This window comes from Mchenga conophoros, linkage group LG11 (genome assembly GCF_057382185.1).
Source record: "Mchenga conophoros isolate Kocher_MC1m ecotype Shallow Benthic linkage group LG11, M_conophoros_male_GT1.1, whole genome shotgun sequence".
Classification (NCBI taxonomy): Eukaryota; Metazoa; Chordata; class Actinopteri; order Cichliformes; family Cichlidae; genus Mchenga; species Mchenga conophoros.
This window is the reverse complement of record NC_140536.1, coordinates 32,711,637-32,725,957: the sequence shown is the minus strand read 5'-3', so window position 1 is coordinate 32,725,957 and position 14,321 is coordinate 32,711,637. Positions and strand designations below refer to the sequence as shown.

General features: G+C 39.5%; 1 protein-coding gene across 1 annotated transcript in view; it reads right to left on the bottom strand.

Moving 5' to 3' along the window:
- Positions 1–14,321, bottom strand: part of agmo (alkylglycerol monooxygenase) — a 48,183-nt gene that overhangs the window by 32,955 nt on the left and 907 nt on the right. Inside the window, exons 2-3 of the mRNA XM_085292541.1 lie at positions 10,576–10,706; positions 9,681–9,832 (exon numbers count right to left, since the gene is read on the bottom strand). Coding sequence (XP_085148667.1) covers positions 9,681–9,832; positions 10,576–10,706 — 283 coding nt within the window. The remainder of the gene's footprint in view (positions 1–9,680; positions 9,833–10,575; positions 10,707–14,321) is intronic.

Sequence of the window (14,321 nt, the reverse complement as noted above, 5' to 3'; positions counted from 1 at the left end):
GGCCGCTAGCAGAAAAGCTAAAGAAACTAAAAGATAAAGCAAAACTTGCAACTTTCTCCTGAAGCTCGCTCCTCTTTTCTAAGACACTGCTACCACATAAGTATGGCCACAGCACATGGTTCATATGCGTTAAAACGAAATCAGACAAAACAACAAAACACCCCCCCTCCAAAAAAAGACTCACTTGGAATAAAGGCATTTTTGAACTTTCAAATGTTTTTCTAAAAGATTTTTGATTAATTAGTTAACTTAAATTTATTAATTTAAACAACTCACGATTTAAGATTAAAAATGGTAATGGATTTTGGGCTCTTTGCTGCCATGCTAATGGAAGCCTGCTAACAGACCGAGAATAGAAACACTTAAAATGTGATGTTTAATAGGTAAGCAAATGCTAAAAAGAAGGTTTCAACTATGGCATATTTATACCTATTAGTGCAATAACTAACGGGCACTAAAGACCAAATATTGCTGAGGATGAAAGTCTCGAACTAGGAAATTATTAAAGGAAGTGAAATTTTCCCCTGGGTCAGGGTCTCAAAGTCATAAACAATCCAGTGTGTGATGAAGCCAATTTTAATAACACTCACTCATGTCATTTTATTTGGGAAAGAAAGTGTGATGGCAGAGTTTGCCTTCTAACGTCATGTGACCCTGAGCAGGAGCAGAGGAAGCCTGAACAGCTGGCCGTCACTGGGGACCATTTGTGACCTGGAGATTTATTCTTGTTCTTCTCTGTTCACAAAAGAGAGATTTCTAGGCTAAAGAACAGACTCACCACATACCACACAACTGATTTCCTTTTCCTCCTGTAAATAAATCACTTAAAACTCAATATTGTGGACACACTTTTTTTGTTACAACCTAGAGTCAATTGCAACAAAATGGGGGTTCATCCAGGATAAAATACCCACAGAATCCCTTTACTGTAAATGTTCATGTTTTTCCTTTTCATTCATCTTTTGAACAGTTTGTTCTGCAACATTTTAAACACTGCAGCAGCAGAAACTTACTGTCCAAGTACATGGGCTCAATTGAAGAGATATTGCAGGACGTCTACGTTATAACTTTTTTTAGAATCATTATCTGGCACGTAATCAAGGTCCATAATAATGAAATCATAATCAGTCATGTAATGTGACTAGGTTAAACTTTGACACGGCCTGTTTACATCTATCCAAACCATGTCAGGAGCAGTGTTTATATAACCAGAGTCATGTAAACACAAGAGCCAAAGTCCAATTGAGATCCATAAATTTAGCTCTAGTCAAGGCCACCACCAAGCCCCTACAAGTGCCAATTTATACCTTGAATAATGCTTCTATAAGAAGAAAATATGACTAAATAAAAGAAAAATAATCACCATAGGAGTAGATCCAAACTGACACTCTTAACCATGTAAAATGCTTTTACAGTTACATCAATTAGATGTCTAAATCATCACCCGCAGAGACAAACACTTGGCAGTAATAAGCAACATCCTTCAGCCATCATGTGCAGCCCTCTGAGTGGTGGGCTGCCCTGTCAATCACAGGACTAATGGGCTGTGAACAGCTCTCCAGTGTTTGGATTGGAGGACTCTTGGATAGGGTGCCAACCCAAACAGCAACGCAGGGCTCAGTGGGATGGTCGGCCAACTCTCCTCCATCTCTGCCATACTTCATGCTGTCCACACAGTTCAGTCACACACTCTAAAGTAAACACACTAACCCTGGTCAGGCCCACTTGCAGCTCTCACAAACAGGGTGTAAAAACTATGCAAAGAAAGTGACAGGAGAAATAAAATTGATTTTCTGTTTAATTTTGTTATATCAACATTGTGCTTTAATTGATCATATTTCCACGTCCATTATTTCAGTGTGCTGAAATCCAAAGCACCAGTTCTTTGCCCTCCCTTTTATTGCTTTCTGTTGCAGACCCAACATCAGAATCCACCTCTTCAGTTCCCAGAGGTTTACTGAACTGTTTAAAAAGTGGTGAAACACTGTTTAGCATACACCTTTCCCAGCTTCATTAAAATGCCTTGGTGGCATCAAATTAAAACTGAGTATATTATAAAAAATTTAATTTTGGTTTCAGCATTTGATGTGTTTCCTTTGTAAAACTGTCCATTAAATACAGAGTTCAGATATATTTAGTTACATTTTATTCAGCTAGCAGGGTTATGATAATATGATGAAAAGACAAAAACATTTACAGTTGAACCCATTTATAGTTTTTAGTATATAATAAGAGTTTAAATGACATTTATAATGTCCAAGTTTAAAGAGAAATTTCAATAACTGTTTTGCATGTGTATGTTTCAGGTAATCAGACCCCATTCACATGAAAAGGAGAGACATTATTTTATTTTTCATTTTAAATGTTACATAAAAAGACTATATCCAGCAAATCAAATAAAAACAATAATTGCTGAAGTAATGTCTTACCACTCAAGAACAAGCAATGTAGTAATAGTGAAAAATTTAACAGGAAATGAGAAAATCCTACGTAAAAATGCAGGTTTGGTTAAAATTCAAAAGTAAAAAAAAAAGTTTTACTAATCTATCCTCATATTCATTTTTCACATTCACACTTCATCTCTCCACTCAGTGGAAGTTTGTCCTCAGCTATGTCTGCAGCTGAAATCACCTCTTCTGTCAAAACTGTTGACAGAGGGAAGTCTGTCCATGCAGCGAGCAGAGCACACGAGGGCAGCAGACAGCCTGACTCTGGCCTCTGCTGAGCTCAGCGACCCTCTCAGTGATCATAACACACACTTCTTTTCCACACTTTGGTTAAAGCTGTACATACAGGCACTGTGGATATTATCTCTTTGTGATGTGTAGGTTCAATCAGACCAGTTTTTCTTGGTCTCATTCTACAGTTCTTTCCCTCTCAACGCACACAGAGCAGACAGTATGAGCAAAGAGGCCTATAGATCACTGTTGATGTTATCTTTACCTCCCATGAGGTCTTTCACTTGCTCTGTTCTGCTTGCGTGAGTGAGACTCCCACATCCTGACCAAACTGTACAGACAGAACCAGCAAACCAAGCAGGAGTCCAGATTCTTCTGTTGGCCCTGCAACCTGCACTAGGCCAGGAACTTGCTGTCAGAATAAAGATTTATGAAGACCTGGCTGCCTGGGGGCCTTTTCAAGGCCCAGACCCTCTCAACCTTGCCCCACAGCCAGAAGGTGCTTCTCTTTAAACAACATCCACACCGCCCAGCTCTCCTTTGGGATGGAGGACAGTGATAAGCACATCTGTTTGTCTCAACAACTGCTGCTGTCTGCAGGGCTGAATGACAGCGGGTGTTTGGACACACCAGCAGAAAGTTAAAGTTAGGTTTGTTTGTCGAGTTGAGTTCAGGTTATCTACTGGGATTGCAGCTAAATTTAATTGTCTGTATGAACTAATCAGAATCAGAAACTTTATTGTCATTGTCATGAGAACAACGAAATTAAGAATGGTCCCCGATCATTGCATCATCCCTAGCAATATCAAAATATAAATAAAATAATAAAATTCAATAAATAAAATAGATAGAATACTTAAAATACTAATAAGATATAACAGTAAAACATTCACATACATTCCCACACACATGCTTCAGACCGTGCATAGATTAACACAAGAGTGGCGTGATGGACATTTTTTTGTAGTATTCAGATGTGTTATTGCAGTTGGATAACAGCTGTGTTTGAGTCTATTAGTCCTTGCTCTGATTGCCCTGTACCGTCTGCCTGAGGGCAACAGTTCGAACAGGGAGTGGCCAGGATGTGAGGTGTCTGTTTTGGGCCTTTTTAAAACAGTGGGCGTAATAAATCATCCATTTCCTTGACTCTAAATCATTTTAACTTGTATGCTTAAAAAAAATAAAAAATAAAATGCCATCAAGCTGATGCCTCAGCTGATATGTGACACTGGAAAATGTCACATAGTATCAGCTGCAGTGGTGCAGCTGCATCATATTTGCTGCTAAACCGCAATCCATGTTGAAACCTACCTCTACCCAGCTTCTCCTCCTCCTATGCTGCATCAGACCAAAACAATTTGTTGTCACTGACCAACTAAACAACACCACTGTCTGGATATTGCTGCTTCTGATCTACTGTGCATGCAGAGAAAGTCAGAGAGGGCCCACATTAGAGGCATAATGACAAATATAAGGGAGTAAATAAACATCTTTAACTATAATGGTCCTCTCTGAACCAAAAGTAATGATTAACAGGGTTAATATTACGTGTGTAAACATTAAAATTGATTAACCAAAATTTTTTTAAAGTACTCCTATCTAATTGTCACCGAAAGTAGAAGATAAATAATCCTGTGTCCACTTTATATAGTTTAGTTCCTTTGCTTTATCATGGATAAATGTAAAGTGCACTACTTTATAAGGATTACAACATATACAACTGAATTTTGAGTGCTACTTCTTATCATATTTCTGTTCCAGCTTGCATCATGAATAATCCAAAACTACTTTAATCTAGAAATGCACTAGCCAGTATTTAAAAAAAAAAAAAAAAAAAAAATCCAGTTAAAAATGCCAACATACACTGTTTACCAATTCCAGTTCTGTGCTGTTAAAATCAGATTAAACTGCCCTTGTCTCAAAATACATCACTTTGTGGAAGTAATGATACCATCTCACAGGACCTTTAAGTGATGCTCTGGTGTTTCTGAGCTCTGTGAGCAGCAGCAGTTACTGTGGTGAGACAACTGCAGCATAACTCCATTACCTCACATATAATCAGAGTACAGACAGCTGACTAGCTGATTAATGGCTTTACTCTGGCAGGCATGCCTGGATATAGATGCTGCCCAAGAGCAGAGCTGCTATTAGTGGCACTCGCGATATGAGGTTAGAATAAACAGAATCAACAGTGCTGTCAACAACATGGCCGCATCTGAATCAAGCTGGCCTGCTGCTCACCCAAAACCATCTGCGTTCAGGCTGGTTCATAATAGCAGCGTTTTTAACATATATAGTGCGTCTGCTGCTGAAAGAACTGTGGGGAGAAGGAACCCAAAAAAAGCGCGGGGTTAAAATGGGAATCTGTTTTCTATTCTTGTCAGTCATCAGGTTATTGAATCAATGCGTTTATAGAAGGTGGCTTCTATGGCTGCTAATAGATAAACTAGCGGCTAAATGTTTACCAAGGGTCATATTATTTCAGAGGCCAGAGGAGTTAAATTTTCTGGAAATCTGTCAGCAATTGAACACTTACATCTTTTCTTTCATGAAAAGATAGATAAACATTACCAAGCAGTACCAAGTAAAGTTACAGCAATGATTCGTGAAAATTCTGGTATTAGCAATGTGATCAAGCAAATACTGATATCGGGAGTTAGCATAAACAAACACTTCATTTGAGCCTGTGTGTGCGCAAAGGTCATTCAAATGTTTGGAATTCCAGATTTGCCTCAACTTTAACCACAACGGGTGTTTTCCTAAGCAGAATCACACCAAGTGCCAAAGGCCATAAATACAGTGTAGTAAAAGGCTTTCGCCATTTCTTTTGTGAATGAGAATCCCGAGTTTCATCCAGCTCAAATTAAAAAACAGAGCTGGACATTGGACCGCTCAGTCTTCTTTAATTTGATGTTATCCCCAAGATCAGTGTCTGGAAAGAGCAACATCAAATTAATAAGGTCTCCTTAGTAAAGATGGCATCAGCACAGACGACTGCTGCCCTTCCAGTTATCTTTGAATCATCTTTTCATGTGGAAGTCAAAGAGGGGAAACTATGAAAATATCCATAAAGCTGGTCAAACAAAGTGATATTTCATGCTGAGGCTGACGTTTCCAAGCATGTAGTTGGTTCTTCTAGCATTTTTCTATTGTGATCTTTTTCTTATTATGCAATATTACAAGTTCTATCTTATTCATTTGGACACTACAATTACAGTTGCAGTGTTCAGACTGTTGAGGCAACAAATGGCAACAGTGCTCGTCTTACATCCATTTCATTCTTCAGTGCTTCTTTATAGGAAACATGCCTCACTCACATTGGAACATTTTGGTTGAACCTTCCTCTGGAAGAAGCTGGAGGTCAGAAAATGGTTGACCAAGATGACCTCGCCTGACCAGAGTGAGGAGTGAGGACCGTGCCGGCCCTGTCCTGTGGTCAGGGACAGCCACTTCCCTTTGGTAACAAGGGAAAAAGCTTATATTCCTGAGCAAGCACTGCACCAGATGACTATCTGCAACCTCACAATCTTCCATAATAACAACCCAAAGAGGCTGGAGGAAGAGGAAATGAAAGTAAGTGGAACATTTTTGAGACATAAAACTGATTCTGCAGTTCAAAAATAAAATAATTCCAACCGAACACACCACAGAGATATGTCACAGTATTGGCGACATTCCTCTGCATCATGTGACACCAAGAGGACGACAACAGTGGGAAAACGTCATGAGATCGCCTTTCAGGTGTTATTGGATGTTATTCAGCAGACAGAATACTTCTTAAAATCAGTGAATGTTACTTAACTCAGTTTTCTTGGATTGTCAAAACGAAAATCTGGAGCTTTGTATACATGATAGATGGACTCTGCACTTTTCCAGTCAGAAAGTTGATCCTTGCCCAGTTTTTTTTTTTTTTTTCCCAGATCAGGTAGTGGTTTGGATTTATTCTGTCCCAACAGTTGAACTAAGAGACCCAATTAATAGGACTGCCAATCCCTGCCTCAATGATTTACAGATACTTTGAATCACCGGTGAGCATCCAGACAACATAAAAGCTTATCATCATCAATACAGCTGCTGAGCAGCTACACAGATTTTCTCATTTTTCAAATATGATGCAATACATTGACACACGCTGATGTTTTTGTATTCATTAGCCAAGTCTTATGTTGCAACTTTGGCTTTTTGCAGATTCACTTGCTTCTTTTAAGTTATTAAACTTTTTTAAAAATGCATTTTTCTTCTTTCATGCATTTCCCATTTAAAAGGAAAGCAGGCTTTTTAAAACAGATGCCACATGGACTCATGAGTTCCTCAGCTCACAGAAAAATATGAGCATCCTGTCATCCTGCCAGGAAAGTGTGGTGCAGTCCCAGTCCATGTAAGACGAGGTAATTCGCATCTGTACTTTGACACTCGTTTTCATGACCAGGTCATTGATCATTTAAAGGTTTAGTGTGCAGGTGATGCTAACAAGAAACGAGGATCCCTCATGTCCCTATAAAAATAATAAAGTAATATGTGTGCATCTAAAGCTATTCCTCAATTAAACAGTGTGTACTGAAAGAAAAAAATCCAAGTTACTCATCTTTGCAGGCACTACAGAGGTTGCCGTGTAGATTTTTAAAACTTGAATGCTGTATGTTCATCATTCATAGTTACACCAGACACTGAATGTCTGATTGTAATTTACCATCTTACACTGTATTCCAAAGTGCCTAAACTCCAACTTACACAAAGACATAACCATGATGGTTATATGCCTTGCACTCTGAAAGTGCACAGTAAAAGTCAAAGTAAAACTGACCACCAGCATCTTGAGCTGATGTTCTCAGTCACCTCAAAAGCACAGAGGCCAGTTCAGCTGTGGCAGAAAGTTAAAAAAAAAAAAAAAAAAAAAAAAAAAACACAGCTTCTGTTTAGTCAGATTCTAACATCAACACAGAACCAGTGGACTTTCATCCAAAGCTATGTGGACTAGACAGCGGTCAGCTTGATGTGCCTCTGACACAAATAAACATCAGCGCAGGCCACAGATAAATAGCTCTCTTCCGATGTGCTGAGTGGCAGCTGAGCATCTGGCATGAACATCAGACAAGACATGTGGAGAAGCCTTTTTTTGTAGAGCCACTACTCTACAAAATTCTTTGACATGTACATTTTTTTAATATGCTTTTTTTTTAAGACATATTCTGAAGGACGTTGCTACTTCTGAGACATGACTTTATACACCCTGCTGCTGCAACAACTCTGGGTTAAGACCGGAGTCCTCTGGAGACCATGGCCTCTCACATCTGCACAGCTCTAAAGCAGCTGGATGTAACTCAAAAATAATTGCTTCCTCTACAACGTCCAGAAAAGCATGATGTGCATCCTATCTTCACGACTCCTCCCTGTGGGGATGGCAACTAAATCAATATTTTACAGCCATTTATCATCAGCTAACTTTGCAGCTTTTGTTATTACTTTACATACTGGCCTAACAAGCGTAAGATCACCAGTTTGATCCCAAGAGGAGACAAATCCCTTTGCCATTTTGTGAGGTAGAGCATTCTGTGTATATTAAAAAAAATGAAATAAAATCTACTAACAATCAAACATGCAGAGCTACCTGCTACGACATCCTCTTGTGAATAAGGGAGCAGCCAAAAGCAGCAGAGTGATTCACAACTCAGCAGCATTAACCTGGATACATGTTTTAAATGGTTTTATTACTATTGACAAATTGCTCATTGTGAATATTTTACAACAAACACCATGAATCCAAACTGACAGGAGTTACCAACCTTGACCAGGACAATGCTCTTTATAAGTTGATTTCAAGCAATGTTACAAAACAGTGTGGATCTAGATACTTGTGCACCTGGAGTTATGGAACACAAGACACATCTTGAAGAAATAAGCCATGGAAATGGAGGATCAGCCCCAACTGAATGACCGGAATATCTCAGGTCTATGCTTTTGCCAGTGGCAATGGTGCCAGGTAGTGATAATTCTGTAAAGCAATTATTTGTCAACGACCTTTTTCTAAAGAAATGCAGACAATGAATAAAAACTAATGCACAAGGACAAAAACGATGATGACATGTATGAACACTTGCTTCAACTATAAGGAAAATATTGTGGAGAGACTAGACCCAATCAAGTTGTGTAGAAAGGTGCGACCAATGTGGAAGTGATGCAATCACAAGCAATGTTCTTGTGCAGTAAGGTTAGACGGGCACATTTAATCCAACCCTGGGAAACTACACAGTGGTTTTTTTGGAAACGGTACAACTAGCTCCCATGCTCCGTTTCCCATGAAAATGAAAAGTAATGTCAACACGGGACGAAGAGACGAATGGAAACATTTTGCGTGTGATATCAGGGAAAACAAGACGCTTCGCAAACCACGTGGAGCAACTTAGCGGCAAAAAGATCCAACTTTTATTATTTCTATTTTAGTCAATTAACTGAACTTTAGATTTGGTTTGCTATTATTCCTGTTGTGATATTTAGTTGAGTAAAACAAAATCAAGATGTGTTGTCAATTAACAACCTTACCTGTTGGAACAGGTAAGAATATTTTGAATGTACTGTGCTCATTATGGTTGAAATTCCTGAATAAATAGAATCTCGCATTTAATATGTTACAATGTGTCTACATTCAAATTTTTCAGCCAAAGAAATAATGACTATAAACTTGTAATTAAAACAAAAAAAACAAACAAGCATGTAACAAAAGAGACTCTTCCTGTGCTATAGTTTGTATTGACTGACTAACAATGGTGAACACAACAGAAGGTGAGCACGCAAATTTAAAATCAGGTATGTCGTTGGTTTTTTTTGGGCAGGACTCAGAACTTTTTAGCTGCACCCTTCAGGTAAAGGAGCAATTGTGTTTTCAGAACACACGCAAAAAACAACAACTATTAACATAGCTTGTTACACAAAACATTTTTTTTTTGTAAATTAAAATCTGCACAATAAATTCCCTTCAGCTGTGAGTGAGTGTACGACTGGTACCGTGAGCAAAACGGTGGACCCAGTAGTAGCCAAAGTCCACTCCCAAGAAGGTGAACCACCAGGTCCAGGCAGAGTCCCAGGGCAGCTCCACCAAGCGGTAGTGGTTCCACACATGCATGTAAGCGCTCAGCTCACAGCCTCTCATCAGCAAGCTGTGGAGAGGAAAGGTCAAAGCTCAGTGTCGGCTCAAATGTGCTTATGCAAGTACAGCATTCAGTTTGTGATCATGTACAGCTGCGCTCCAAGGATCACGATAGTCATCTGTTCACCTTGTGTTCTACCTTGACAGAAATTTGTTTAATTTGTAAGTAATTTTGTACATCAGGTATTACAAAGCCTCCCCTGTTTGAGTTCCCATCATTCAGCCGTATTACTGCTCCCCATTTCAATCCACATTTTAAAACGATGCAGAACTAGAAAAGATTATGTTCAACTAACTTTGAAACTAACGTTATATTTACATTGAAGATGAACCACTATAAGAACCATTTTAGAAGAACCACCTTAAAACCAATTTCAGTAAGCTGAAGTTTGTTTGATTAATAGTTTTAATAGTTATATTCAGTTCTGTTGCACATCCTAAACCTGCCATACTGCATGCTTTTATCGCCTAATTTATCTGTTCCCTGCTGGCCTCCTCACATGAACTCACTTTTAACAGGTAATGGTTCTTTAATACAAGATCCAGAGTTACAGCACCTAAAAAAATAAACTAAAAAACCTAAACTAAAAAACAAACAAACAAACAAACAAACAAGCAAACAAAAAACCACATTGCTCAGCCATATAAAAAAAAACCAAAAAAAAACAAAAACACGGTGTTTAAAATGAACAGAAGCCAAATTATGCCTTACTTGCACTATTGCTATGTGACCTGACCTGCCTAAACACTCACAGTGGGAGTCTGGAGACCATTCCAGCAGATAGGGAGGTGATTCCATCACTGATTGTGATCACTGGGGCCCCCGTCTTCAGAAAGCCCACCACCAGCTCCAGAGTCATCAGTCCCACAAAGAAAGGAGTTGCCTGCACAGACACAAAATCATGATTCAGCAGTGTTACAAACCATGAAAACACAACTGTTCCAAGTCCTCTGTTGCCATTACCCGTTGTGTTGAGCATTTGTTTTGGCAGATGAGCTAAAAGCTTGCAGGACTTTCATGTCTTGTGATCCATGATGTTTGTTTCACTGTATGAGCCTGGAGCAACGGGTATAAAACCACAACCAATTGGCAGATTGGTGAACAAAAACATTTATCCAAGCACGGCAGCAGTGGAGGTAGAAATTATCTCAGTGGATGAATTAAACATCAGTGCTAACCAACAGCAAGCTTTCATTTCAGTGATGTCAGGCAGAACCCAAGCAAAATAGAATGAGGAGCAAGATCTTATTTTAAGAAACCTAATTGTCTTCACGCTCACTGATAATATAAAGTCATACATGTTCAGAGAGAGCGCATTAAGTCTGTTAGGCTACGTAAGTAGATGGAGACCGCAGGTAAACAAGCTACGCATCTTATGTTACAGGAACACGTAAAGGGCTGATGTGCCCTTTTCCAGCTCCACAATTTCATCATGGACCTCTACTAAATCAACTTTGCATGATTCACATTTCAGTAGAATTCTTACTCACCTTATACTGTGCCTTTATGCAATTCTTAAGTTCCTCTTCTATTAGAAACAACCCACTTCATTATCACTTTAAGGCCATTCTCCCTAAACAGTCAAATTTCTTCTAACTGGCTGATCTACACATGGATTCATCCACCTTTGTATTCAATGCACATTCTGAGCCACAGTTTCATGAAACATGGAATTCTTTGAGCTGACATTGGGTAGGCACACTGGTAGGAAAAAAAGAGACAATGACAGCTGAGCGTTTCAGGCAAACTGACGTCTAAGGTTTTAGGTGTCGGGGGGGGGGCGGGGTCATCCTAGTCAGATACCCAAAGCACATCAACGTTTCTGCTTTTGATGTGTAGCAGCTCTACTCTGAACCCTTCCTGAATGACCAAGCTCCTCAGCCTATCTCTAAAGGAGAGCCCAGAAACTCATATTCACTACTTCTATCTATGATCTTATTCTTTCACTCAATACTCACAGTTCACAGTCATTGAGGAGGGCAGGCAAGTACACAAGTACACTGGCCAGTAAATTGCCAGCTTCACTTTCATTCTTAGCTCTCTTCGCCACAACAGATGGTACAGCAGCCATGTTACTACTGACGCTGCTCTCTACACCCTCTCCACTAAGTCAAGAAGGTCCCAATATATTTAAACTCCTTGACTTGGAGCAGAAGTTTGATCCTGAAATGGAGTGCACACTCCACCCTTCTCTGGCTGAGAAGCATTGCCTCGGGACTAATTGGGACTAAATTCATACTTGGGACTAATTGTTATCACACTGTTTCATACTCAGCTGCAAACCTTGTGAGTTGGAGGTCACTGCTTGAAGCAGCTAGAACCACCACATAATCTGCAAAAAGCACCAAACTGGAAACCCCCCAACACTTGGCTGTGCCTAGAAATTCATTCTTTAAGTCTCGGAAAACAAATATGGCATTTTTAGCATAACCTTAAATAATATTTTAAGAAGAGCCTCATCCGCTATGCAAGTTGGTTTTTAGTATTTTTTTTTCTTTCAGATGAATGTTTGATAATTTTATAATTTTAAAAAGCAGTTTAAAATGCTCATAAGTCAAATAAGTAATCTTTTTCAATTGTAATGGACTGTACATAAACTTTTGGTGTTTTCGCAAGTTGGAAAACACTCATCTGGAAAGATGTGCACCAACTTTTACTCATTTTAAAGATACATAGTTAAAAACTGAAAGTTCACACTTAAAGAGAAACGAACAACAGCAGAAAGAGTTTCATGGGGTAAAATGCCTGTAAATGAATAAAACCTACTTTAAAAGAATAACTTCTTACATTGTAAGAACCAAATAGCAAACAAAAAAAGTTGCCATGAACACATGACAATAACTGCTTTTGACAAAACAAATGGTGAGCACCAAGCAAACAGTCAGTGACATGCCTTTATTTGTAACAGTCGTGGAAAGCCGTAATAACCTCTTGATGGGTTTGTCAAACATGGAACAAATTAGTGAGGAACGGGGTTAGCAAACGGGTCACAACAACGACTTTGGCAGCATGTGAGCCCTGCTGCTTAGCTTTAGCTCAAATGTGCTCATTGACCAAGTGACTGCAGTCATAAAGGGGACACACGGCCCCCACATGAGCAGCAAGGAATGAAAGGCGTGACGAGACCACAGAGGAGCACATCTGCAGGTGAGGAGGGAGGAAGTGTGCGTATTCATGTGTGGATTAAAGTGAGAGTGTGTGTGCGTGTACAAATCCCCATGTGAATGATTCAACTTTAACATGCAGGTGTGTGATGCAAGTGTGTGTGTGAATGTGTGCGCACAAGCAGAGGCGAGAGCACCACCAGAGACCAGTGATCACACGCAACACTCCAACATCTGGCAGCAGACTGCAAAGCTGCAGCAAACAAATGGGCTCGCTGCGTAGGCAGACCTCCTCCAAACCCGCTGAGAGAGAGATTATCATTCTGGACGCTGGCCTAAAACCCCCACCCCCCGACATCACCCCCCTCTCCTATCTAGCAGATAGTTTTACCGCTGCACCCCTGAGTTCTTGACAGCTTGCGGCAAGACTTTTCAGCAAGGCAAGCCGATTCTCAAACGGCGCATCAAAAAAAAAAAAGCTTCTCTTCATTATTTTGTCTTTTTAATACTTGCATCACCTTCTTTATTTTCAGTTCTTTATGATCTTGCATGCGGTCACACTGTTCGCAATTATATTTTGAACTAAAAATTGCACAAGCCTTTTTTCTTTTAAACTTGAGTATACTTTGAGCTTGTGTGGACTGTTTGTTGTGGCGTTGTAATAATTGTATTTTATTTTCTTCTGAATTCAAACCTACATGGAAAATGACATTTGTGGACCAGATGTCCCCCCCCAAACAGCCATTTTAAAAGGTCACAGTTGAGTGATGTTGGCTAAAAACATGCAGACTGACAAAACACTTTTATCACTGCTGTCTGAGAAATTTTGTGTTTGCATTCAAATCACCAAACAGCTGAGAGAACTGGCAACAACCCAGCCCACAATTCCAAATAACTCCAAAAATCACAAGATTGCATTGTGATTTTCCCCCCTTTTACTAATTTGGCCTGTTGGGATCACAGAATGACAGTGGTGAAGAATAATTAACGACATGCTGTAAACAGTGCCGAGTCACTAAACTGCTCAGGCACGCCCAAGCAAAATATTAATCACCAGTAAGCCCTGCAGCAACAACAAATTTGCTTTATCACACTTGTTAGTGGATTTTTAGGACTCCTGCTGCGAGGGTAATTGTTCTCCTCCCCTGATTTGCTCATAAAAACTCATAACAAACATGTGTTGTTAAACCTGCACCAGCCATTTGTCACAATAAAAGAGTAATTGAGATGCTGTAAAGTGACAGAAGGAGAAAAGAAAGAACGTTGCTATAAATTTTTCATTAGGCAGAAGTAATTAGATTTATACAAGTTGAGCAGATTGGTTATGTCTGTGAAGGTTCTCAGTCATCCAGGTCATCGTAGTCAAAGGAGCTTGCACCATTTGACCTTAGAAC